Source organism: Cetorhinus maximus, unplaced genomic scaffold, assembly GCF_964194155.1.
Source record: "Cetorhinus maximus unplaced genomic scaffold, sCetMax3.hap1.1 HAP1_SCAFFOLD_2553, whole genome shotgun sequence".
Lineage (NCBI taxonomy): Eukaryota > Metazoa > Chordata > Chondrichthyes > Lamniformes > Cetorhinidae > Cetorhinus > Cetorhinus maximus.
In genome coordinates this window covers 5,001-30,000 of record NW_027598490.1, presented here as the reverse complement: position 1 = coordinate 30,000, position 25,000 = coordinate 5,001, and the positions used below count along the sequence as shown (strand labels likewise).

General features: G+C 50.9%; 1 protein-coding gene and 1 pseudogene across 1 annotated transcript in view; both read left to right on the top strand.

Annotated features, from left to right (window-relative positions):
- Positions 1 to 5,093, top strand: part of LOC144677451 (transmembrane protein 143-like) — a gene marked incomplete at its 5' end in the record, with an annotated part of 18,274 nt that extends 13,181 nt beyond the window's left edge. The window contains one exon of the mRNA XM_078537543.1: positions 4,894 to 5,093. Within this exon, the coding sequence (XP_078393669.1) occupies positions 4,894 to 5,030 (137 nt within the window). The remainder of the gene's footprint in view (positions 1 to 4,893) is intronic.
- Positions 5,094 to 13,976: 8,883 nt separating this feature from the next.
- Positions 13,977 to 14,197, top strand: LOC144677454 (small nucleolar RNA SNORA53; annotated as a pseudogene).
- Positions 14,198 to 25,000: the final 10,803 nt, after the last annotated feature.

Here is a 25,000-nt window from a genome sequence, read left to right as displayed (position 1 = left end):
AGCACGGGGTTAGATACAGAGTAAAGCTCCCTCTACACTGTCCCCATCAAACACTCCCAGGACAGGTACAACACGGGGTTAGATACAGAGTAAAGCTCCCTCTACACCGTCCCCATCAAACACTCCCAGGACAGGTACAGCACGGGGTTAGATACAGAGTAAAGCTCCCTCTACACTGTCCCCATCAAACACTCCCAGGACAGGTACAGCACGGGGTTAGATACAGAGTAAAGCTCCCTCTGCACCGCCCCCATCAAACACTCCCAGGACAGGAACAACACGGGGTTAGATACAGAGTAAAGCTCCCTCTACACCGTCCCCATCAATCGCAGGCAGCACGAGGAAACGGTGTTGAGGTAGAACGTCAGCCATGATCTCCCCGAATGGCGGAGTGGGCTCGAAGGGCTGAGTGTCCTCTTCCTGCTCCTGTTTCGATTCCTGATGTCTTACTTCAACATCGTCTTCTTGCCCGAATCCCTTGACATTTTTAAGATGCGGAGATCAGTCGATCTCAGCCTTGAACGTGCTCAGAGACCGAGCCAGACATCGCCCTGTGATCCACACATCGCCCTGTAGGGCTGAGAATTCCAAAGATTCACCACCTTCCGAGTGAAGGCATTGCTGCTCATCTCAGTGCAAAAGGGCCTTATTCTGGGACTGTGTCCCCATGTTCTAGACCAGAGGGAACCTCCTCCCTGCATCTACCCCGGTGAGCAATCTCTGAAGAATTTTGCGTGTCTGAATGAAATCACCTCTCATTCTTCTAAACTCCAGAGAATAGAGCCAGCCTGTTTAACCTACCTTCGTAGGATAGCCCCTCCATCCCGGGAATTAGTTTAGCGACCCTTCACTGCACTCCCTCCGTGGCCAATAAGGCTGTTTCCTTTATTCCTCGTTATCATTTCTTCTGCCTGTGCCTCTTCAGGGACCACGTTGACTTTAGCTACTCTCCTCCTTTTCACATTCCCCGTAACATGTGCTACCCTCTGTTTTTTACGTCACCTGCTCCTTTACTCTCGCAACCTATTTTCTCATTCCCCCCTTTATCGCTTTCCTGGTCATCCGTTGCTAGCTGATGAAATCCACCCCCCCCGTCCCCGGTTTTACCGAAATAAAGGCATAAATACTGCAGGCGCTGGTAACCCGAGATAAAAACGGAAAGTACCGCAAGTACTGGCAGCAATCTGCGGAGAGAGAAAGGCAAGAGTTCGACGTTTCGAGCTGAGTGTGACTCTTCGGAATGGAAGGAAAGTGAAAAGGCGCTGGGTTTTGTGCTGTTGAAAGAAGTGCAGTGGATGTGGAGGGCGGGGAGAGGTAGAACAAAGGGAAGGTCTGGGACAGGGCGGAGGGCGGGAGAGATTAAATGACCTAGGTGTCCTGGAATAAAAGGGCAAAGAGAGTGTGGCGCTGGTTGGAGCGAAGGAACAAAGCATTGGCCCAGAGTAGGTGTTAATAGCGGAATAGCCAACAACTCTGTCCGGAAGCAAAAAAAAACGTGACGGATCAGGTTAAGACCGGCCCCGTGTCCAAAAAAACAAAACAGAATCAAAATCGAGGGAGGCGCAGAGTACAGGGTCTGAAGTTGCTGAACTCAGCGTCGAGTCCAGAAGGTTCTGGAAAGACGAGGCGCTTGTTAGTCCGACTTGCCGGGCTTCCCTTGGACGCTACCGCAGGCCGAGGACAGAGATGTGAGCGTGAGAGAGGAGCGGCGAAGGGACCAACGGCCAGCGCCCGGACGTTCGGGGCCGTGCTTCGCGGAGGGATGGCGGGGGTGGGTGGGGGGAGTGGGGGTTGGTGGAGGGTTGGGGGGGATGGTTCCACGAGGCAGCCGCAGCTCCCCCACGGATGCTGCCTGACCTTGCTGAGCATCCGCCCCCCCCCTCCCCACCGCCTCTTTTTCTGTTTTTAACCCCCAGTTCCATTTCTTTTTTGGCAACGCCCCTTCTGTTCATCCCAAGGCTCTCGCGAAGTTCCCCCAACGATGAGCCATACCTGTACCGCTTCTCTACTGGGGGTTTTTTAATTCCTCAAGGGGCTTCTTCTGGTTGAGAATCGGGACTATCTCTTCAGTGTTTGCCGTTGTGTGCGTGCGTGTGGTACTTTTTAATCCACTCGCCTCGGCCAACACTCCGCCCTTCACGCCACTGCCATTGGCTTCATTTAAGTCCAGCGCTGAAAGCCTTCGGACTTGAGTAGGTCGCTCTCAAACCCTGAAACACCCAGCTGCGAGGATCGCTCTTCCCCAGAGGGATTCCTCACTCTGCGATTGGCCCTGTCCCATTACAGAAAACAAGATCCAAACAAAAGATAGCCTTCCAAAAAAAAAATAGCCTTCCACGGTTGGCCCCTATGACCAATATGACATCAACTTGCATGAATAGAGCATATTTAAACTTGAAAAGGCTCCAAGTAAATTCACAGAAGAGTAAGGAGACAACATGGGCATTGAGCAAAGGAGATGTTAGATCGGATGATCAAAAACGGTCGTGGTGATTGATTTTTAAGGAGGAGAGGACCAGCGGAGAAGTTTAGGGACGGAATTCCAAAACTTTGGGTTGAGGCGACTGAAGATACAGCCATCAAAAACGTGGTTAAACTAGGGGCCTCAAAAGCGTTCCATCAACTTACCCCCCCACCTTTCCATTAGGTTTGCCCGCTTTGTACGAAGATTCAAGTCGTCTGCGTGTTATTCTGTAACTCTTGCTCCAGGCCTCCCTCCAACTTCCCTGGTTTGTTTGTGCTCGGTCCCCAAGGCGTGAGCGTGGATTGAGAATGTGTTTTTTTTTTTGGATTTCTCCTCTGGTGGGATGTGGGCGTCGCTGGCTAGGCCAGCATTTCTTGCCCATCCCTAACGGGCATTGACGATGAACGGGCGGCGGGACGCGGAGAGGAGAGACAGACGGGTTTTATTCAAGTGTGACTGGCGGAATACATACCTAATCGGGAGCAGGAGTTAGTTAGGCCACTCGGCCCTTCAAGCCTGCTCCCCCCATTCAATAAGATGGCGGCTGACCTGATTGTCACCTCCCACACCTACCCCCAGATAACCTTTCACCCCCCCCCCCCCTTGTTAATCAAGAATCCATCCACCTCGGCCTTAGAAATAGTCGAAGACTCTGCTTTCCACCGCCTGTTGAGGAAGAGAGTTCCTCTCACCCTCCCAGGGAATAAAATTCTCCTCATCTCCGTCTTAAATGGGCGACCCCCTTATTTTTAAACTGTGACCCTCCCCCCTCGTTCTAAGATTCTCCCACAAGAGGAAACATCCTCTCCACATCCACCCCCCACTCAGGATCTTAAAAGATTTCAATCGAGTTGCCTCTCACTCTTCTAAACTCCAGCCTAGACTGTCCAAACTTTCCTCATAAGACAACCTGCCCATCCATTCCTGGCGTTAGTCTGGTAAACCTCCTCTGAACTGCATCCAACGCGTTTACACCCTTCCTTAAATGAGGAGACCGACGCTGTGCACGGTGCTCCAGATGTGGTCTCACCAGTGCCCTGTGCAACCTGAAGCTTAACCTTCCTATTTTTGTATTCAATCCCCCTCTCTCAGTAAACAGTAACACTCTATTAGCTTTGCCTAATCGCTTACTGTACCTGCAAACTAGCCTTTCGTCATTCCTGCATTCGGCGATCGGTGCCGGGGACCTCAGCTATCTGCAATCTATGGGAACGACTTTAGACGAAGAGACAGGGGAGCAATGTATCCCAAGTTTGCTGATGACCCCAAGCGAGCTGGGGAGGTAAGCTGTGCGGAGGATACCGAGAGGCTGCGAAGGGATGCAGGTGGGTCAAGCGAGCGGCCGGAGGCTGGAGTATAACGTGAGGAAGTGCGATAGTATTCGCTTTGGCAGCTGGAGCAGAGAAGCGAGATCTGTCTTTTTTGAAAAGCTCCTCGAAGAGACTTGGAGGGGGGGTACCCGCACAAGGAGCACAGAAAGCTCTGAGGAAGAGTCACACGGACTCGAAACGCTGACTCTGTCTCTCTCTCTCTCTCTCTCTCTCTCTCCGCTGCCGAGTTTTTCTGTCTTTAACTGTAGAAGGTTAGTGTGCAGGTGCAGCCAAGAGTTAGGAGGGTAAATAGCACGTTAGCCTATATCACAAGGGGAATTGGAGCATCAGAGTGACGAGGTCTTGCTACAGTTGTACGTGAGACCAGAGCTGGAATAACCGTGAGCCGTTTTAGCCTCCACCTTTAGGAAAGGGTAGACTTGCACTGGGAGCGGGAGAGATTAAAATGACACAGGTGTCGTGGAATATAAGGCAGAGAGAGTTGGAGTAAAGGAACAAAGCATTGGCCCAGAGTAGGTGTTAATAGCGGAATAATGAACAACCCTGTCCGGAAGCAAAAAAACGTGACGGGTGAGGTTAAGACCTCAAAAAACAAAACAGAATCGGTGGGAGTGAAGATTGGTCCCTGGGATGAGGAGGTGGAGGGAGGGTTGTCCGAAGATGAGAGGGTTGAGGAAACTGGGCTTTATATTCTCTGGAGTTGCGAAGAAGGAGAGACGATCTCATTGAACAAGGTTCTGAAGGGGTTTGGACAGGTGGGGTGTGGACACTGGAGAGATCGTTTCCGCTGGTCGGGGGAGGCTAAAAGGTTGGGGGGCACAGCCTTGAGATAACGGGGGGTGGGGAGGGGGGGGGCGATCATTTAGGACCGGGACGAGGAGCCATGTCTTCGGTGCTTTGAAGGGGATGCGGAGGGCGGGCGGGCGGGATCCCTCTCTTGCGAACACGCTCGCGCCCGCATCTTTCCGAGCTCCCTTCCTACCTACTTCCACGGCCCGGCTCCTGGGCTAGAACCCACCCCACCCCACCCAGGCCGGTGGCTGCCCACTCTCTGACCGCATTGTGTCTGCTTTCCTCCTCCCACCCCCACCCCAGCAGGTGCGGAAGCGGCTGCTCTGCTGTCCGGCGAGGTCTCCGCGTGGCTGAGGGAGCGTTCGGGACTGCCCGTCATCTTCGCAGGGGCCCGGGCCCTGGCCCACCTCCAGAGCTTCGAGAGGCGGCCGAGAGAGCGCTGAGGCGAGGGGAGACGTCGGGGGTGGGGGGGGCTCGGTCGGTGGGTGAGGGTGGCGGGGGATGTGGATGGGAAGACCTGACTTAGCTGGTAACCGGTGGAGGGGGTGGCGTAGGCGGGAGAGGTCCCGCTGTGTGGTGCTGAACACTATCGCCACTCTCTGCCCCCTCCTCACTAACCCTCCCACCCCCCCTCCCCCCGAACAGACACATAACCACAGCCAGAAGCACCGCTTTTGATTGGAGGTGATGGCTCCTGCTGTCGAAGAGCTGGCAGCCGAGGGAGAACAGACTGCACGGTTTAGGACCACCCCCCCCCCCCCCACCCCCACAGAGCAGTCAACCCCTCCAGTGAGAGAGAGACAGGGAGAGAGAGAGACAGGGGTAGCGGGGCTCTGGCCAGCGGAAGGGATGCGTTTTAGAGGGTTCGACGAGGTGGGGTTTATCCCCCAGCCTCCCGCGGGGAGCCTGAGGGAGAGGGAGGGACGAGGAGAGGGGTGAGCAGTGGGGTGGAGGCGAGGAGAGGGAGAAGAGGAGTGGGGGGAGGGGGAGTGGAGAGTGGAAGGGAGGGGAAGAGGAGAGGGAGAGATGTGAGGGGAGGGGGGTAAAGAGAGGGGGAGGGCTTTGTGGAGGGGGAGAAGAGGGGTGAGGAGAGGGAGGGTGGAGGGAGTGAGGTGATGGGTGAAGTTGCTCGGTGAGAGGTGAGGGAGAGGGGTGAGATCCTAGAGGAAACGGGTGAGCGTGCTGGGGGAGAGGAGTGAGGGCGCTGGGGGAGGGGGAGAGGAGTGAGGGCGCTGGGGGAGAGGAGTGAGGGCGCTGGGGGAGAGGAGTGAGGGCGCTGGGGGAGAGGAGTGAGGGCGCTGGGGGAGGGGGAGAGGAGTGAGGGCGCTGGGGGAGGGGGAGAGGAGTGAGGGCGCTGGGGGAGGGGGAGAGGAGTGAGGGCGCTGGGGGAGGGGGAGAGGAGTGAGGGCGCTGGGGGAGGGGGAGGGGAGTGAGGGTGCTGGGGGAGAGGAGTGAGGGCGCTGGGTGAGGGGTTGGAGTGAGGGCGCTGGGTGAGGATTGAGGGTGCTGGGTGAGGGTGAGAGTGAGGGCGCTGGGGGAGGGGGAGAGGAGTGAGGGCGCTGGGTGAGGGGTTGGAGTGAGGGCGCTGGGTGAGGGGTTGGAGTGAGGGCGCTGGGTGAGGGGTTGGAGTGAGGGCGCTGGGTGAGGGGTTGGAGTGAGGGCGCTGGGTGAGGGGTTGGAGTGAGGGCGCTGGGCGACCCAGGGGTAGCTGAGATGGATCTGCTTCCTGCTCAGTCACATCGCATCGTTCGATCTCGGTGAAGAGCAGAGCTCAGCCTCCAGACCCGGGCACAGAATCGCAATTTACAATAAAATATTATTTATGCAAAGCCCACTGTGTCTGAATGTTTCAGTGTCTCCCCCTCCCATCCTCTCCCCTCCCGTTTCTCTACCTCTCAGGCCTGATCTCTCCATCTCTGTGTCTCAATCTCTGCTCCTCTTCTCTGTCTCTCTCTCTCTCTGACCCTCTTTCTTTGCGTGTCTCTCTCTGTCTCTTTCGCTCTGTTTCTGTCTGTCTGTCTCTCTCTCACACTCTCTATATCACACACACTCTGTCTCTTTTGATATCACATTCTGTTTTTCTCTATCACACACACTCTGTATCACATTCTGTCTCTTTCTATATCACACACTCTGTATCACATTCTGTCTCTATATCACACACTCTGTATCACATTCTGTCTCTTTCTGTATCACACTCTCTATCACACTCTGTCTCTCTATCACACTCTCTCTGTATCACACACACTCTGTCTCTCTATCACACACATTGTCTCTGTATCACGCACACTCTCTATCTCACTCTATCACACACACTGTCTCTCTGTATCACATGCACACACACACTGTATCACACGCATTGTCTCTGTATCACATTCTGTATCTCACTGTCTCTCTGTATCACTCACACTCTGTATCTCACACTCTTATCTCTGTATCACACACTCTCTGTATCTCTCACTCTTCTGTCTCTGTATCATGCTCCCTGTTTCTCTGTCTTTCTGTTTCTCTGTCTCTCACACTCTGTGGCTCTCTCTCTCTCTCTTTCTGTTTGTATCACTCTCTGTCTTCCCCTCTCACTCCATTTTTCTCTCTCTATTTTGTTCTTTTTCTGTCTTTCTCTCATTGTCCATTTCTTTCTGTTTCTGACTCCCTCTCTCTTTCTCATTACCTGACTCCCTATCTCTCTGCCATTCATCTCCCCCTCTCTGTGTCTTTCGCTGTCTCTCCCCAGAACCCCCATCTCTATCTCTAGGCCTGACACACCCCTCTCACTCTCTGCCTCTCTCTCACTGACTCCCTTCCTCTACTTTTTTAATTCATTTACAGGATGTGGGCGTCGCTGGCTGGGCCCAGCATTTATTGCCCCTCCCTAATTGCCCCTTGAGAAGGTGGAGGTGAGCTGCTTTCTTGAACCGCTGCAGTTCCCTGTGGTGTAGGTACACCCACAGTGCGGTTAGGGAGGGAGTTCCAGGATTTTTACCCTGTGGTGTAGGTACACCCACAGTGCTGTTAGGGAGGGAGTTCCAGGATTTTGTCCCTGTGGTGTAGGTACACCCACAGTGCTGTTAGGAAGGGAGTTCCAGGATTTTGTCCGTGTGGTGTAGGTACACCCACGGCGCTGTTAGGGAGGGAGTTCCAGGAATTTGTCCCTGTGGTGTAGGTACACCCACAGTGCTGTTAGGGAGGGAGTTCCAGGATTTTGTCCCTGTGGTGTAGGTACACCCACAGTGCTGTTAGGGAGGGAGTTTCAGGATTTTGTCCCTGTGGTGTAGGTACACCCACAGTGCTGTTAGGGAGGGAGTTCCAGGATTTTGTCCCTGTGGTGTAGGTACACCCACAGTGCTGTTAGGAAGGGAGTTCCAGGATTTTGTCCGTGTGGTGTAGGTACACCCACGGCGCTGTTAGGGAGGGAGTTCCAGGATTTTGAACCAGTGACAGTGAAGGAACGGCCGATATATTTCCAAGTCAGGATGGTGAGTGACTTAGGGGAACTTCCAGGTGGTGGTGTTCCCATTTATCTGCTGCCCTTGTCCTTCTAGATGGTAGTGGTCGTGTGTTTGGAAGGTGCTGTCGAAGGAGCCTTGGTGAGTTGCTGCAGTGCATCTTGTAAATGGTACACACACCGCTGCTACTGTGCGTCAGGGGTGGAGGGAGTCAATGTTTGTGGAAGAGGTGCCAATCAAGCGGGGCTGCTTTGTATCTTTACGCCTGCCTCTCTCCCTCTTTCTCGCTCCATATCTCTCTGTCTCTTTCTCTATGCCTGACTCTGTCTCTCTCTCTCGAGACTCCATATCTCCCCCTCTCTCTCTCTCTCTCTTACTTTATGCCTGACACACACCTTTTCTGGCTCCCTATGTCTCTTCCTGTGTCCCTTTTTTGATGACCCCCTTTCTCTCTCTTTCTCTCCCTCCCTCTTTTTCTTAACAACTTCCCATTTAGAAAGTGAGCTTTACGACTGTAAAATATAACACTGCACCCCTCACAGACTGAAATCCGAACTGAACCACTTTGGAAGATGATCAACAGTTGGTCAAGGAGGTAGGTGGGTTTCGGGGAGCATCTGAAAGGAGGAGAGAGAGAGGCAGAGAGCTTTGGGGAGGGAATTCCAGAGCTTAGCCCCCACCACCCCCACCCCCGTCCCAACCAAGGAAGCTGAAGGCACGGCCACCGATGGTGGAGAGATGGAAATCGGGAGAGGCTGGAGTCGGGAGAGCAGAGCTGAGCGACGTTCGGGATATGTGGTTGGTTGGCTCCGATCAAACGCGTCTCAAATGGATAAGGGGCAGCCTAGGGAGCCAGGTCAAGAGACGCAGGGGGGCAGCTGGATAAACGCCAAAGGAAAATACATGAGCTCCTCACCTGTCAAAGGTGGGTCAGAACCAGGAGCCAGTCAGCCCCCTCGAGTCTGCTCCATCACTCAGTCAGGTCACGGCCGATCAGATTGTGGCCTCATCTCCGCTCTTCTGCCTTTCCACCCCTTAACCTTCGACTCCCTCCGCAATCGAAAAATCTGTCCAACTCAGCCTTGAGTCTGTTCTACGAGCTCCTCCCCCAGCCTCCGCTGCTCTCCGGGGGGGTGGGAGGAGAGAATCCCGCAGACTGACCCCTCTCTGAGGGAAGAAATTCCTCCTCATCTCCGTCTTCAATGGGAGACCCCCCTCATTCTGAAACTGTGCCCCCACCCCTCCCAGTTCTAGATTCCCCCATGAGGGGGGAAAACAGCCTCTGAGCATCCACCCTGTCAACCACCCCCACCCAAAGCCTTCAGAAACTTCGATGTTTCAATAAGATCGCCTCTCGCTCTTCCACACACCAATGGGTACAGACCCAACCTCTCCTCATAAGGCAAACCCCCTTCACCCCAGGAGCTGTCGAAGGTATTAGGGTGGAGACAATGGACAGAGGGTTTCAGGAAGACAGTTTTTAGTAGGGACAATAAGGAGGGGGTGGGGGTTAACTTTGCATCCCAGAATGATCCTGGAATAGTAAGCAGTTTTAGCCTTCAAGAACAGAACCCTACAGTGTTTTACATCATCGAGCGAGGTCTGACAGGTTGAATATGTTCAACAGATTTTTGATCGTCAGGGGAGTCAAGGGTTATGAGGGGGGCACAGACAGGAAAGTGGAGCTGAGACCACAACTGGATCAACCCTGATCTGATCGAGCGGCGGAGCAGGTTCGAGGGGCCGAATGGCCTCCTCCTGCTCCTAACTCTAGTGTTCCTCACCCCGTGTTGGTGGCAATAATTCAATCAACCCTCAATTTAAAATGGATCGATCTGGCTACCTGTGGGATGGTCTTGTATATGTCTGCTACCCTTTGGTGTGAGAAACTCTGCGGTGCAGAGGGATCTGGGTGTCCGAGTGGACCAATCACAAAACGTTAGTCTGCAGGCACAGCAGCTGATCAGGAAGGTCAATAGAAATTCGTTGTTTATTTTCAAGGAGAATGGAATATAAAAGTGGGGTTGTTTTACTGCAGTTGTATAGGGTGTTGGTGAGACCACATCGGGAGTACTGGGTACAGTTCCGGACTCCTTATTTAAGAAAGGACGTAATTGCGTTAGAAGCCGTTCAGAGAAGGTTCAGTCGACTGATTCCTGGGATGAGAGGGTTGTCTTAAGAATAAGGTTTGGACAGGTTGGCATCCCATCCACAAGCGTTCACTCCCTCCACCCCCGACGCACAGTAGCAGCAGTGTGTGTACCATCTACAAGATTCACTGCAGCAACTCACCAAGGCTCCTTAGGCAGCACCTTCCAAACCCACGACCACTACCACCTAGAAGGTCAAGGACAGCAGATAGATGGGAACACCACCACCTGGAAGTTCCCCTCCAAGTCACTCACCATCCTGACTTGGAAATCTATTGGTCGTTCCTTCACTGTCGCTGGGTCAAAATCCTGGAACTCCCTCCCTAACGGCACTGTGGGTGCACCTACACCACACGAACAAAATCCAAGAGCTCCCTCCCTAACAGCACTGTGGGTGTACCTACACCACACAGACAAAATCCTGGAACTCCCTCCCTAACAGCACTGTGGGTGTACCTACACCACAGGGACAAAATCCTGGAACTTCCTCCCTAACAGCGCTGTGGGTGTACCTACACCACAGGGACAAAATCCTGGAACTCCCTCCCTAACAGCACGGTGGGTGTACCTACACCACATGGACAAAATCCTGGAACTCCCTCCCTAACAGCACTGTGGGTGTACCTACACCACAGGGACAAAATCCTGGAACTCCCTCCCTAACAGCACTGTGGGTGTACCTACACCACAGGGACAAAATCCTGGAACTCCCTCCCTAACAGCACTGTGGGTGTACCTACACCACAGGGACAAAATCCTGGAACTTCCTCCCTAACAGCGCTGTGGGTGTACCTACACCACAGGGACAAAATCCTGGAACTCCCTCCCTAACAGCACGGTGGGTGTACCTACACCACACGGACAAAATCCTGGAACTCCCTCCCTAACAGCACTGTGGGTGTACCTACACCACAGGGACAAAATCCTGGAACTCCCTCCCTAACAGCGCTGTGGGTGTACCTACACCACAGGGACAAAATCCTGGAACTCCCTCCCTAACAGCACTGTGGGTGTACCTACACCACAGGGACAAAATCCTGGAACTCCCTCCCTAACAGCACTGTGGGTGTACCTACACCACAGGGACAAAATCCTGGAACTTCCTCCCTAACAGCGCTGTGGGTGTACCTACACCACAGGGACAAAATCCTGGAACTCCCTCCCTAACAGCACGGTGGGTGTACCTACACCACACGGACAAAATCCTGGAACTCCCTCCCTAACAGCACTGTGGGTGTACCTACACCACAGGGACAAAATCCTGGAACTCCCTCCCTAACAGCGCTGTGGGTGTACCTACACCACACAGACAAAATCCTGGAACTCCCTCCCTAACAGCACTGTGGGTGTACCTACACCACATGGACTGCGACGGCTCAAGAAGGCAGCTCACCCACCACCTTCTCAAGGGGCAATTAGGGATGAGCAATAAATGCTGGGCCCAGCCAGCGATGCCCACATCCCATGAATAAACATAAAAAGGTTAGGCCAATACCCATTGGCGTTTAGAAGACTAAGAGGTGATCTTGTTGAAAGACCCCAAGACGATTTGACAGGGCGGATGCTGAGAGGATGTTTCCCCTCATGGGTGAGATTAGAACTAGGGGGACAGTAATAAGAGGTCTGCTGCTTAAGGCAGAGGTGAGGAGAATTGTTTTCCCTCAGAGGGTCCTTCATCTGTTGAGTTTTCTTCCCCAGAGAGCAGAGGAGGTTGGGGCGTTGAATATATTCAAGGCTGAGTTAAACAAGGGAGTCTAGGGTCATGGGGGAACCAACAGGAAAGTGAAGGTGATGGAGAAACCAGTTACCCATCATATCGCTCAGGTCTAACTGTCAGGGAGCAGAGATGAGGATTGCACTGGGGAAGGGCTGGAAAGAGTAATGGTTTCAATGGGGATCAAGGGCATTGGGGGAGACGGCGATGTAGTGGTGATATCAGTGGGCTAGTAATCCAGAGGCCCAGGCTAATGCTCTGGGGACGCTGGGTTCAAATCCCACCACAACAGCTGGTGAAATTTAAATTCAATTATTGAAGAAAAATATTCAAGCTGAAAGTTAGTCTCGGTGATGGTGACCGTCAAGCGATCATCGATTGTCGTTAAAAACCCGCCTGGGCCACAGTTAAGGAAATCTGCCGTCCTTATCCGGTCTGGCCTACATGCAACTCCAGACCCACACAGCACTGCAGTCGAATCTGTTACAGCCGCAGCTGATGGTGTTTACTGAGCAAGCCACATCTCAGACAGAAACGTGCCTTCCTGATCATCATCTTTTCTTCTATTTTGAAAATAAAATGAGGGGAAAGCTACTGACCCCAGAAGCTTTGAATCCCAGTAACACATGAGGAACGTTTGAGGACTCTGGGTCTACACTCGATGGAGTTAGAAGGATGAGGTGGGGAGGGGGAACTGATTGAAACTTACAGAATACTGAAAGGCCTGGATAGAGTGGGACGCGGGGAAGATGTTTCCATGAGTAGGAGAGACTAGGACCCGAGGGCACAGCCTCAGAGTCAAGGGAAGACCTTTCAGAACAGAGATGAGGAGAAACTTCTTTAGCCAGAGAGTGGTGAATCTATGGAATTCATTGCCACAGAAGGCTGTGGAGGCCAGGTCATTGAGTGTATTTAAGACCGAGATAGATAGGTTCTTGATGGGTAAGGGGATCAAAGGTGACGGGGAGAAGGCGGGAGAATGGGGTTGAGAAACTTATCAGCCATGATCGAATGGCGGAGCAGACTTGATGGGCCGAATGGCCTACTTTCTGCTCCTATGTCCTATGGTCTAACAGGATTTTAAAATTAAAAGATTTATTAACAAGACGAAAACAAAAACTTAAGCACACAAGATTAAAATGACACAGTTAAAACAGTCTTACAAAAAAATCCACCCCTACCCACTGCCCACTTCCCAAAAAAAAATCTTGGTCAGAACACACAAAGTAAACTACTTTGCAACAGTTCCCTTATAGATTTTTAACCATAAAAATCCAGTAATATTACCCAAGGCAAAAAAACTGCTGCTACTTTGCAAAGCGTACCACACGACATCTCACTCTCTTCCACCCAAGGAAATTCAGACACAGACTGCTCCCTGAAAACAAAGACTTGAAACTGGGCGGCTGCTTCAAACTCGCGACGTTTCTCTGCTCAGAGCTGGTCCCAGGACATCTTCCCCCACAACAGCCACCTCCAACTCAACTTGACTCAACAGCTTTCCTCAAATATCTTTCTTCCCTTCCACCTTAGACTCCTTTGCCCTCAGCACCTCTTTGAACTCAACTTTTCCAAAATATAAAAAAGCCTTTCATTGGTTTCCCATTGCCTCCACTTTCAGGTCCAAATAAAATGGAATAGCCTTCCCTTGTTTACTTACGAAACCTTTGTAAGTCGTAAAAGTCCCTTAAACTCCCTTTGGAATTTATCAGCTGAAAAGTCAATTCTTTATCTATCACCCAACGCAAATCCTAAAACCCAACTTATTTACTTCCAATTCAGAATAAAGAACGATGAACCAAGTTTTTAGACGTGTAATTTATAATTGGTTCATCTATTTCATGACTATTTAAACATAGTTGAGTTTAAAACAAATCAATACATTCTTGAAATTCACTGTTGGTAAAGAGCTAAAACCCCTTTACCGATGTTTGCTTCACCACACCTTATCACTCTGATCAGCAAATACAAAATGTTTAAAGCCTCTTATAGGTGTTAGCAACTGCGCTGAAGTTATTTGAGTTTGTAAATATGAATGCTAGGAGTTGGAGACTTGTTTGGGACAATTTTTAAAGAAAACACATGCTCCTTCGATCCACCTTCGGGATGTATCTGTTCTGCTTTGCTGGTAGATCTCTGCGCCCTGGTGTTGAGTTCTCCAGTGGACTGGTAGGTCAGCTTGTGGTTGTACAGTCAAAGGTGCTTGAGCCATTGGCATGGTAAAGTAATATACCTGCACAGTAGCCCCTCAGTTCTGATGTGAACAACCTGTTACTCCAGGCTGTTGCTGTGTGGACACATTTATCAAAATACACCTGGTTAAACATTGCAACGAATGTGATTCCAACTTCACCATAGCCTCTCGTTACAAATGCGTGCATCGAACACCTTTACCTTTCATCTCTCAGTTCCCATATGCAAGCTGCCTCTACGAAATTTCCCCCAGTTTAGTTAATCATGGACACACACACACACACACGCGCACACATAGCCTTCTTTACAAACTACTGCCATATTCCCAAAAACATTTATAACAATAACATCGCGGCGGTGTTGAAGCAGTATTGTGGCTGGACTAGTAGTCCGGAGACCCAGGGTAATGCTCTGGGGATCCGGGTTCGAATCCCGACACGGCAAGTGGGGGAATTTAAATCCAATAAAAAATCTGGGATTAAAAGCCTGATGGTGACCAGTGTCGATTGTTGTTAAAAAACCCCATCTGGTTCACTAATGCCCTTCAGGGGACGGAAATCTGCCGACCTTACCCGGTCTGGCCTACATGTGACTCCAGACCCACAGCCACGTGGTTGACTCTTGAGTGTCTTCTCAAGGGCGATTAGGGATGGACAATAAATGCTGGCCTGGACAACGATGCCCACGTTCCTTTGATGAATTTTAAAACAAACCCTGCCCCCCTCCCCTCTTGAAATGACTGAAGAAGCTGTTCAGGTTAAGGGTCATGAAGGAGGGGCGATGAGGGCTGGCTTTGAGCCTTCGATTGGGGAATAGAGGTTTGAGGTTTTACATAAGAATTAGGATCAGGAGTAGGAGGCCATTCAGCCCCTCGAGCCTGCCCCGCCATTCATTAAGACCGTGGCTGATCTCATTTGGGCCTCAACTCCAATTTCCCGCCCTCTCCCCCATAACCTTTCACCCCGTTAGTAATTTAAAAACCTGTCCATCTCCTCCTTTAAATTTATTCAGCGTCCCGGCATCCATTGCACTCTGAGGTAGTGAATTCCACAGATCCGCGACCCTTTGAGAAAAGTAATTCCTCCTCATCTCTGATTTAAATCTACCGCCCCTTAGCCTAAAACTATGGCCTCTCGCTCTAGAATGTTCTACAAGGGGAAACATCCGCTCCACATCTCCTCTGTCTATCCCCTTTAGCATCTTATATACCTCAAGTAGATCTCCTCTCATCCTTCTAAACTCTAGCCAGTATAGGCCTAAACTGCTCAATCTCTCCTTGAAAGTGCAGTCACAGAATCACACACAGAGCAGAAGAGGCCCTTCGGCCCATCGAGTCTGCACCGACACGTGAGAAACACCTGACCTACCTACCTAATCCCATTGACCAGCACTTGGCCCCATAGCCTTGAATGTTTATGAGGTGCCAAATGCTCATCCAGGTACTTTTTAAAGGGTGTGAGGCTAACCCGCCTCCACCACCCTCCCAGGCAGCGCATTCCAGACCCTCAACACCCTCTGGGTTAAAAAAGTTTTTCCTCACATCCCCCCCTAAACCTCCTGCCCCTCACCTGGAACTTATGCCCCCCCTTCAACTAAGGGGAACAGCTGCTCCCTATCCACCCTGTCCATGCCCCTCATAATCTTGTACACCTTGATCAGGTCGCCCCTCAGTCTTCTCTGCTCCAACGAAAACAACCCAAGTCTATCCAACCTCTCTTCATAACTTCAGTGTTTCATCCCAGGCAACATCCTGGTGAATCTCCTCTGCATCCCCTCCAGTGCAATCACATCCTTCCTATAATGTGGCGACCAGAACTGCACCCAGTAGTAAGTGAATTCGGGGTTGGTGGGAGGTGGTTGGAGGGTGTAGTTACTTCCAGTGAGGAAGGGAATGTGGGTAGCTGTGAATATGGGTTGGGAGGGGTCTACACGGAGGGAGAGATTTCGGGAAGGAGAAGAGGGCAGTGAAATTGGAGGAGTGAGAGAGAGAGAGAACGTGATTCAGAAATCTGGAGTGCAAAGGGACTTGGGAGTCCTAGTCCAGGATTCTCTTAAGGTTAACTTGCAGGTTGAGTCGGTAGTTAGGAAGGCAAATGCAATGTTGGCATTTATTTCGAGAGGACTAGAATATAAAAGCAGGGATGTGCTGCTGAGGCTTTATAAGGCTCTGGTCAGACCACATTTAGAATATTGTGAGCAATTTTGGGCCCCGTACCTCAGGATGGATGTGCTGGCCCTGAAGAGGGTCCAGAGGAGGTTCACGAGAACGATCCCAGGAATGAAAGGCTTAACATATGAGGAACATTTGAGGACTCTGGGTCTACACTTCATGGAGTTTAGAAGGATGAGGGGGGGGTGGGGGGATCTGATTGAAACTTACAGAATACTGAAAGGCCTGGATAGAGTGGACGTGGGGGAAGATGTTTCCATTAGTAGGAGAGACTAGGACCCGAGGGCACAGCCTCAGAGTAAAGGGAAGACCTTTTAGAACAGAGATGAGGAGAAACTTCTATAGCCAGAGAGTGGTGAATCGATGGAATTCATTGCCACAGAAGGCTGTGGAGGCCAGGTCATTGAGTGTATTTAAGACCGAGATAGATAGGTTCTTGATGGGTAAGGGGATCAAAGGTTACGGGGAGAAGGTGGGAGAATGGGGTTGAGAAACTTATCAGCCATGATTGAATGGCGGAGCAGACTCGATGGGCCGAATGGCCTAATTTCTGCTCCTATGTCTTATGGTCTTATGGTGATTGCATGGAGGTAGAACAAGGTGAGGGTATCGCTTTGAGGAGAGAAGGACAAAGCTATCTCGGCGCGATACTCAGCAGCGAGGTAGAGAATTCGAGCTAAGGGAGAGCCTTTCTGTGGCTTCTCGCCTGCAGCTAATATTTCAGCCATGTAGGAAAGGCGGGAGCCAGTTAGCGCACAGCAAGCTCCCACGGACACCAGTGTGACACAGGCCAATCCATGTTCAATTGAGGGATGCGTAATAGCCAGGGAAAACTCTTTCCCTCCACCCCCTCACCCCAACTCCTTCCAATATTGGCCATGAGATCATTTATGCCCCCTCACCCACCGCACCGCCCCCCTCCCAGGCCGGCAAGGCAGGCTGGGCCCTCAGCTTAACATCTCCTCCGAAACACAGCACCTCCAACAGTGCAGCCTGCCCTCAGCACGGACACGGAAGAGTCAACCTGGGTTGCGCAGTCAAATCCCGGGAGTGGTGCTGCAGTCTACAAACCCCTCACTGCCGCTGGGGCAGACAGAAAGAGAACGCGAGGGAGAGAACAGAAAAAATGACGAGAGGGAGAAAAACACAGAGAGGAGAAGAGGCAGAGAGAGAGAGAGAGAGGGAAAAAGAGACAGAAAGAAAGGGAGATGTAGAAACAGCAAGAGACGTTATGAAAGGGAGACAGACAGAAGAGAGAGGAGAGTCTGAGAGACAGGGAGGGAAACAGAGAGAGAAAGAGGGACAAAAAGAGACAGACAAAGAAGAGAAACAAAGAGCGAGAAAGAGGGACAGGCAATGACAGAAAGAGAGGGAGATGTAAACAGTGAGAGAGACAGGTAGAAAGAGAGAGGGAGAGAAACAGACAAAAAGAGAGGCAGACAATGGCAGACAGACGTGGAGAAAGAGAGAGGGAGATGAAAACAGAGAGAGAGGGAGAGAAACAGACACAAAGAGAGACAAACAATGACAGACAGAGACACGGAGAGAGAGAGAGGGAGATGAAAACAGAAAGAGGGAGAGAAAGAGAGACAGACAATGACAGACAGACACGGAGAGAGAGAGAGGTAAACAGAGAGAGAAACAGAGACAGACAATGACAGACAGAGACATGGGGAGAGAGAGAGAGAGGTAAACAGTGAGAGAAACAGAGACAGACAATGACAGACAGAGACACAGAGAGAGAGAGAGAGGTAAACAGTGAGAGAAACAGAGACAGAAAGAGAGGCAGACAATGACAGACAGAGACACGGAGAGAGAGAGAGGTAAACAGTGAGAGAAACAGAGACAGAAAGAGAGGCAGACAATGACAGACAGAGACACGGAGAGAAAGAGAGAGGTAAACAGTGAGAGAAACAGACAGAAAGAGAGACAGACAATGACAGACAGAGACACAGAGAGAGAGAGGTAAACAGTGAGAGAAACAGAGACAGAAAGAGAGACAGACAATGACAGACAGACACGGAGAGAGAGAGAGAGAGGTAAACAGTGAGAGAAACAGAGACAGAAAGAGAGACAGACAATGACAGACAGAGACACGGAGAGAGAGAGAGAGAGGTAAACAGTGAGAGAAACAGAGACAGAAAGAGAGGCAGACAATTACAGACAGAGACACGGAGAGAGAGAGAGAGAGAGCTAAACAGAGAAACAGACAGAAAGAGAGACAGACAATGACAGACAGACACGGAGAGAGAGAGAGAGAGAGAGGTAAACAGAGAAACAGACAGAAAGAGAGACAGACAATGACAGACAGACACGGAGAGAAAGAGAGAGAGGTAAACAGTGAGAGAAACAGAGACAGAAAGAGAGACAGACAATGACAGACAGAGACACGGAGAGAGAGAGAGAGGTAAACAGTGAGAAACAGAGACAGAAAGAGAGACAGACAATGACAGACAGAGACACAGAGAGAGAGAGAGGTAAACAGAGAGAGAAACAGAGACAGAGAGAGACAGACAATGACAGACAGAGACACGGAGAGAGAGAGAGAGAGGTAAACAGTGAGAAAAACGGAGACAGAAAGAGAGACAGACAATGACAGACAGAGACACGGAGAGAAAGAGAGAGGTAAACAGTGAGAGAAACAGAGACAGAAAGACAGACAATGACAGACAGAGACACAGAGAGAGAGGTAAACAGTGAGAGAAACAGAGACAGAAAGAGAGACAGACAATGACAGAGACACGGAGAGAGAGAGAGAGGTAAACAGAGAGAGAAACAGAGACAGAGAGAGAGATAGAGAGAGACAGACAATGACAGACAGAGACACAGAGAGAGAGAGAGGTAAACAGAGAGAGAAACAGAGACAGAGCGAGAGAGACAGGCAATGACAGACAGAGACACGGAGAGAGAGAGAGAGGTAAACAGAGAGAGAAACAGACAGAAAGAGAGACAGACAATGTCAGACAGAGACACACAGAGAGAGAGAGGTAAACAGTGAGAGAAACAGAGACAGAAAGAGAGACAGACAGAGACACACAGAGAGAGGTAAACAGTGAGAGAAACAGAGACAGAAAGAGAGACAGACAATGACAGACAGAGACACGGAGAGAGAGAGAGAGAGGTAAACAGAGAGAGAAACAGAGACAGAGAGAGAGAGACAGACAATGACAGACAGAGACACGGAGAGAGAGAGAGAGAGGTAAACAGAGAGAGAAACAGAGACAGAGAGACAGACAATGACAGACAGAGACACGGAGAGAGAGAGAGGTAAACAGAGAGAGAAACAGACAGAAAGAGAGACAGACAATGTCAGACAGAGACAGAGAGAGAGAGAGGTAAACAGAGAGAGAAACAGAGACAGAGAGAGACAGACAATGTCAGACAGAGACACGGAGAGAGAGAGAGGTAAACAGTGAGAGAAACAGAGACAGAAAGAGAGACAGACAATGACAGACAGAGACACGGAGAGAGAGAGAGGTAAACAGTGAGAGAAACAGAGACAGAAAGAGAGACAGACAATGACAGACAGACACGGAGAGAGAGAGAGAGGTAAACAGTGAGAGAAACAGAGACAGAAAGAGAGACAGACAATGACAGACAGAGACACGGAGAGAGAGAGAGAGAGGTAAACAGTGAGAGAAACAGAGACAGAAAGAGAGGCAGACAATTACAGACAGAGACACGGAGAGAGAGAGAGAGAGAGCTAAACAGAGAAACAGACAGAAAGAGAGACAGACAATGACAGACAGACACGGAGAGAGAGAGAGAGAGGTAAACAGAGAAACAGACAGAAAGAGAGACAGACAATGACAGACAGACACGGAGAGAGAGAGAGGTAAACAGTGAGAGAAACAGAGACAGAAAGAGAGACAGACAATGACAGACAGAGACACGAAGAGAGAGAGAGAGGTAAACAGTGAGAAACAGAGACAGAAAGAGAGACAGACAATGACAGACAGAGACACAGAGAGAGAGAGAGAGGTAAACAGAGAGAGAAACAGAGACAGAGAGAGACAGACAATGACAGACAGAGACACGGAGAGAGAGAGAGAGGTAAACAGTGAGAAAAACGGAGACAGAAAGAGAGACAGACAATGACAGACAGAGACACGGAGAGAAAGAGAGAGGTAAACAGTGAGAGAAACAGAGACAGAAAGAGAGACAGACAATGTCAGACAGAGACACAGAGAGAGGTAAACAGTGAGAGAAACAGAGACAGAGAGAGAGACAGACAATGACAGACAGAGACACACAGAGAGAGGTAAACAGTGAGAGAAACAGACAGAGAGAGACAGACAATGACAGAGAGGGAGATGCAGACAGAGGGATAGAGATGGACTGAGAGTTGAGCACCCAGGACGAGGGAATAGTGATGGAATGGTTGCACTGGCTGTAAGCGCTGCTTACACCGACCCAGTGAATCAAGTGGCTCATTCCCACATTCCAGATGAGGAATGGGAATAAATCCTGGCCTTGTCAGTGACACTCACATGCAAAGAATGAATAAATGAATGAAACATGCCTTTGTTAAACCCTTACCTCAGAACATAGATCAACACATTTCCAAATTCTCCAAATTCTATTGCACACCTGCTGCTGTCTCTATCCATTGGTCTCCCTCTCTCTGTCTCACTCTTTCTCTCTCTCTCTGTCTCCCTCTCTCTGTCTCTCTCTCTCTCTGTCTCACTCTCTCTCTCTCTCTCTCTCGTCTCCCTCTCTCTGTCTGTCTCTCTTTTCTCTCTCTCTCTCTCTCGCTGTCTCTCTCTGTCTCACTCTCTCTCTCTCTCTGCCTCTCTCTCTCTCTCTCTCTGTCTCTCTGTCTCTCTCTCTCTCTCTGTCTCACTCTCTCTCACTGCCTCTCTCTCTCTGCCTCTCTCTCTCTGTCTGTCTCTCTCTCTCTGTCTGTCTCTCTTTCACTTTCTCTCTCTCACTGTCTCACTGTCTCTCTCTCTGTCTCACTCTCTCTCACTGCCTCTCTCTCTCTCTGCCTCTCTCTCTGCCTCTCTCTCTCTCTGCCTCTCTCTTTCTGTCTGTCTCTCTTTCACTTTCTCTCTCTCGCTGTCTCTCTCTCTCTGTCTCACTCTCTCACTGCTCTCTCTCTCTCTCTCGCTGTCTCTCATTGTTTCCCTCTCTCACTGTCTCGCTCTCTCTCATTGTCTCTCTCTTTCACTTTCTCTCTCTCTCTCTTGCTGTCTCTCTCTCTCACTGTCTCTCTCTCTGCCTCTCTCTCTGTGTCTTTCTCTCTCTGTGTCTCTCTCTCTCGCTGTCTCTCTCTCTCACTGTCTCTCTCTCTGCCTCTCTCTCTCTCTGCCTCTCTGTGTCTCTCTCTCTCGCTGTCTCTCTCTCGCTGTCTCTCTCACTGTTTCCCTCACTCACTGTCTCTTTCTCTATCTCATTGTCTCTCTCTTTCTCCCTGTCTCACTTTCACTGTCTCTCTCTCACTGACTCTCCCTCTCGCAGCCTCTCTCTCACTGTGTCTCTCTCTCTCTCGCTGTCTCTGTCTTTCTCTCTCCCTCTCGCTCTCTATCTCACCGTCTCTCTCATTTTCCCACACTCTCGCTGTCTCTCTCCCTCTCAATCTCTCTTGCTCTCTCTTTCGATGTCTTTCTCTCTCTCAAACTGTCTCACGCTCTATCTCTCAGGCTGTCTCTCTCTTTCTCTTACGCTGTCCCTGCCTCTTGTCTCTCTCTCTCTTTGCCTCTCTCTCTCTCCCTCTCTTACTCGCTGTCTCTCTCGTTGTTTGTCTTTCTCTCTCTTGCTGTTTCTCTCTCGCTCTCCCTCGCTGTCTCTCTCTCTCTTGCTCTATCTCTCTCTCAAGCAGTTTTACTCACTCCCTCTCTGTCACCTCTCTCATGCTATCTCTCATTCCCTCTCTCACTGCTCTCCCTTTCATTCCCATTGTCTGCCTCTCCCTCGCTGCCTCTCTCACTCACTGTCCCTTTCTCTCTATCTCACTCCCTGTCTCTCTCTCTCTCGCTCACTTTCACTCTCTCTCTCTCGCTGCCTCTCACTCTCTCTCTGGTTGTCTCTCACTCTCTCTCTCGCTGTCTCTCACTCTCTCTCTCGCTGTCTCTCACTCTCTCTCTGTCTCTCTCTCTCTCTCTCGCTGTCTCTCACTCTCTATCTCTCTCTGTCTCTCACTCTCTCGCTGTCTCTCACTCTCTCTCTCTCTCTGTCTCTCACTCTCTCGCTGTCTCTCACTATCTCCCTCTCTCTGTCTCTCACTCTCTCTCTCGCTGTCTCTCACTCTCTCTCTCGCTGTCTCTCTCTCTCTGTCTCTCACTCTCTCTATCTCGCTGTCTCTCACTCTCTCTCTCTCTCTCTCTCGCTGTCTCTCACTCTCTATCTCGCTGTCTCTCACTCTCTCTCGCTGTCTCTCACTCTCTCTCTCGCTGTCTCTCACTCTCTCTCTCGCTGTCTCTCTCTCTCTCTCGCTGTCTCTCACTCTCTATCTCGCTGTCTCTCACTCTCTATCTTCCTGTCTCTCACTCTCTCTCGCTGTCTCTCACTCTCTCTCTCGCTGTCTCTCACTCTCTATCTCGCTGTCTCTCACTCTCTCTCGCTGTCTCTCACTCTCTCTCTCGCTGTCTCTCACTCTCTCTCTCGCTGTCTCTCACTCTCTCTCTCGCTGTCTCTCACTCTCTCTCTCGCTGTCTCTCACTCTGTCTCTCACTCTCTATCTCGCTGTCTCTCACTCTCTCTCTCTCTGTCTCTCACTCTCTCTCTCGCAGTCTCTCACTCTCTCTCTCTCACTCTCTCTCTCGCTGTCTCTCACTCTCTCTGTCGCTGTCTCTCACTCTCTCTCTCACTCTCTATCTCGCTGTCTCTCACTCTCTCTCTCTCTGTCTCTCACTCTCTCTCTCTGTCTCTCACTCTCTCTCTCTCTCTCTCTCTGTCTCTCACTCTCTCTCGCTGTCTCTCACTCTCTCTCTCACTCTCTCTCTCTCTGTCTCTCACTCTCTCTCTCGCTGTCTCTCACTCTCTCTCTCGCTGTCTCTCACTCTCTCACTCTCTATCTCGCTGTCTCTCACTCTCTCTCTCTCTGTCTCTCACTCTCTCTCTCGCTGTCTTTCACTCTCTCTCTCGCTGTCTCTCACTCTCTCTCTCGCTGTCTCTCTCTCTCGCTTTCTCTCACTCTCTCTCTCTCTGTCTCACTCTCTCTCTCGCTTTCTCTCACTCTCTCTCTCGCTTTCTCTCACTCTCTCTGTCACTGCCTCTCTCTCTGTCGCTGTAGCTGTGTCTTTCTGTCTCTCGCTGTCTCTATCTCTCTCTCTGTCTCTCTTTCCCTCTATCCCTCTCTCGCTGTCTCTCTCCCTCTCACTGTCCCTCTCTCTCTCTCACAGTCTCTCCCTCCCCTGCTGTCTCTCTGCCTCTTTCTCTCTCTCTCTCTCTCTCTCTCTCCCTGTCTCTGTCTCTTTCTCTCTCTCTCTCTCTCCCTCTGTATCGCTCTCTGTCCCTCTCTCTCCCTCTTTCTCTCTCCCTCCCTCCCTCTCTCTCTGTCTCTCTCTCTCTCCCTGTCTCCGTCTCTCTCTTGCACTGTTGGAGACCCATTAACCCTTTGATCATCGATCAGTGTCTCAGACAGGCGGATGAGTGGATTAACCGGACAAAGCGACAACTCAAACATTTTCAAAATGGTTTTATTTTGGTACAGTCACAGGGTTTCTTGCAGTGCCCATGACAGACAGACAGAGGCAACCCTGGGATAGTCTTATCTCTCTCTCTCTCTCTCAGAAGGAACGTCAATGAGCATAAAATGGACACAAATATTAAATATCAATTTGACAAAGCAGAATTTCTCTATTTACAGTTCCAGTAGCCTCAGGGACATATTGTACCGGAGTCCGTGTTACAGGGATCAGCAGGGAGAATGAGGCTGGCCGGTGGGCACAGGTGTTGGGCTGGAGCCTGCCCCGAGCTTGACAGCTATTGAACTGCGGTGTGCATCGCGGGGCGTGATGTTGAGCCCACACCAAGGAAAAGGAGGAAAAATTGCACCTTTCCCCTCCACCCTCACCCACACAAATGCCTCCAGTGTGGGAACTGGGCACCCTACCCCATCACCACAACCCCACAGTAGGAAAGTCCCAGGCTTCCTCTGTGGCCTGGGCTGAGAGCTCCGATCTTACCCTGTCTTTCTTTCTCTCTATTTGCCTCACGCTCTCTCTGTCCCTGCGTTCATCCATCTTGCAGTCTCCCCCCTCTCTCCCTCTCTCTCTCTCTCTGCCACTCTCACTGTCTGTCCCTCTCTCTCTCTCTCTGCCGCTCTCACTCTCTCTCTCTCTCTCTCTGCCACTCTCACTCTGTCCCTCTCTCTCTCTCTCTGCCGCTCTCACTGTCTCTCTCTCTCTCTCTCTCTCTGCTGCTCTCTCTGTCTGTCCCTCTCTCTCTCTCTGCCACTCTCACTGTCTGTCCCTCTCTCTCTCTCTCTCTCTGCCACTCTCACTGTCTGTCCCTCTCTCTCTCTCTCTCTGTCACTCTCACTGTCTGTCCTCTCTCTCTCTCTCTCTGCCACTCTCACTGTCTGTCCCTCTCTCTCTCTCTCTCTCTGCCACTCTCACTGTCTGTCCCTCTCTCTCTCTCTCTCTGTCACTCTCACTGTCTGTCCCTCTCTCTCTCTCTCTGCCACTCTCACTGTCTGTCCCTCTCTCTCTCTCTCTCTCTGCCACTCTCACTGTCTGTCTGTCTCTCTCTCTCTCCCTCTCTCTCTCTGTCACTCTCACTGTCTGTCTCTCTCTCT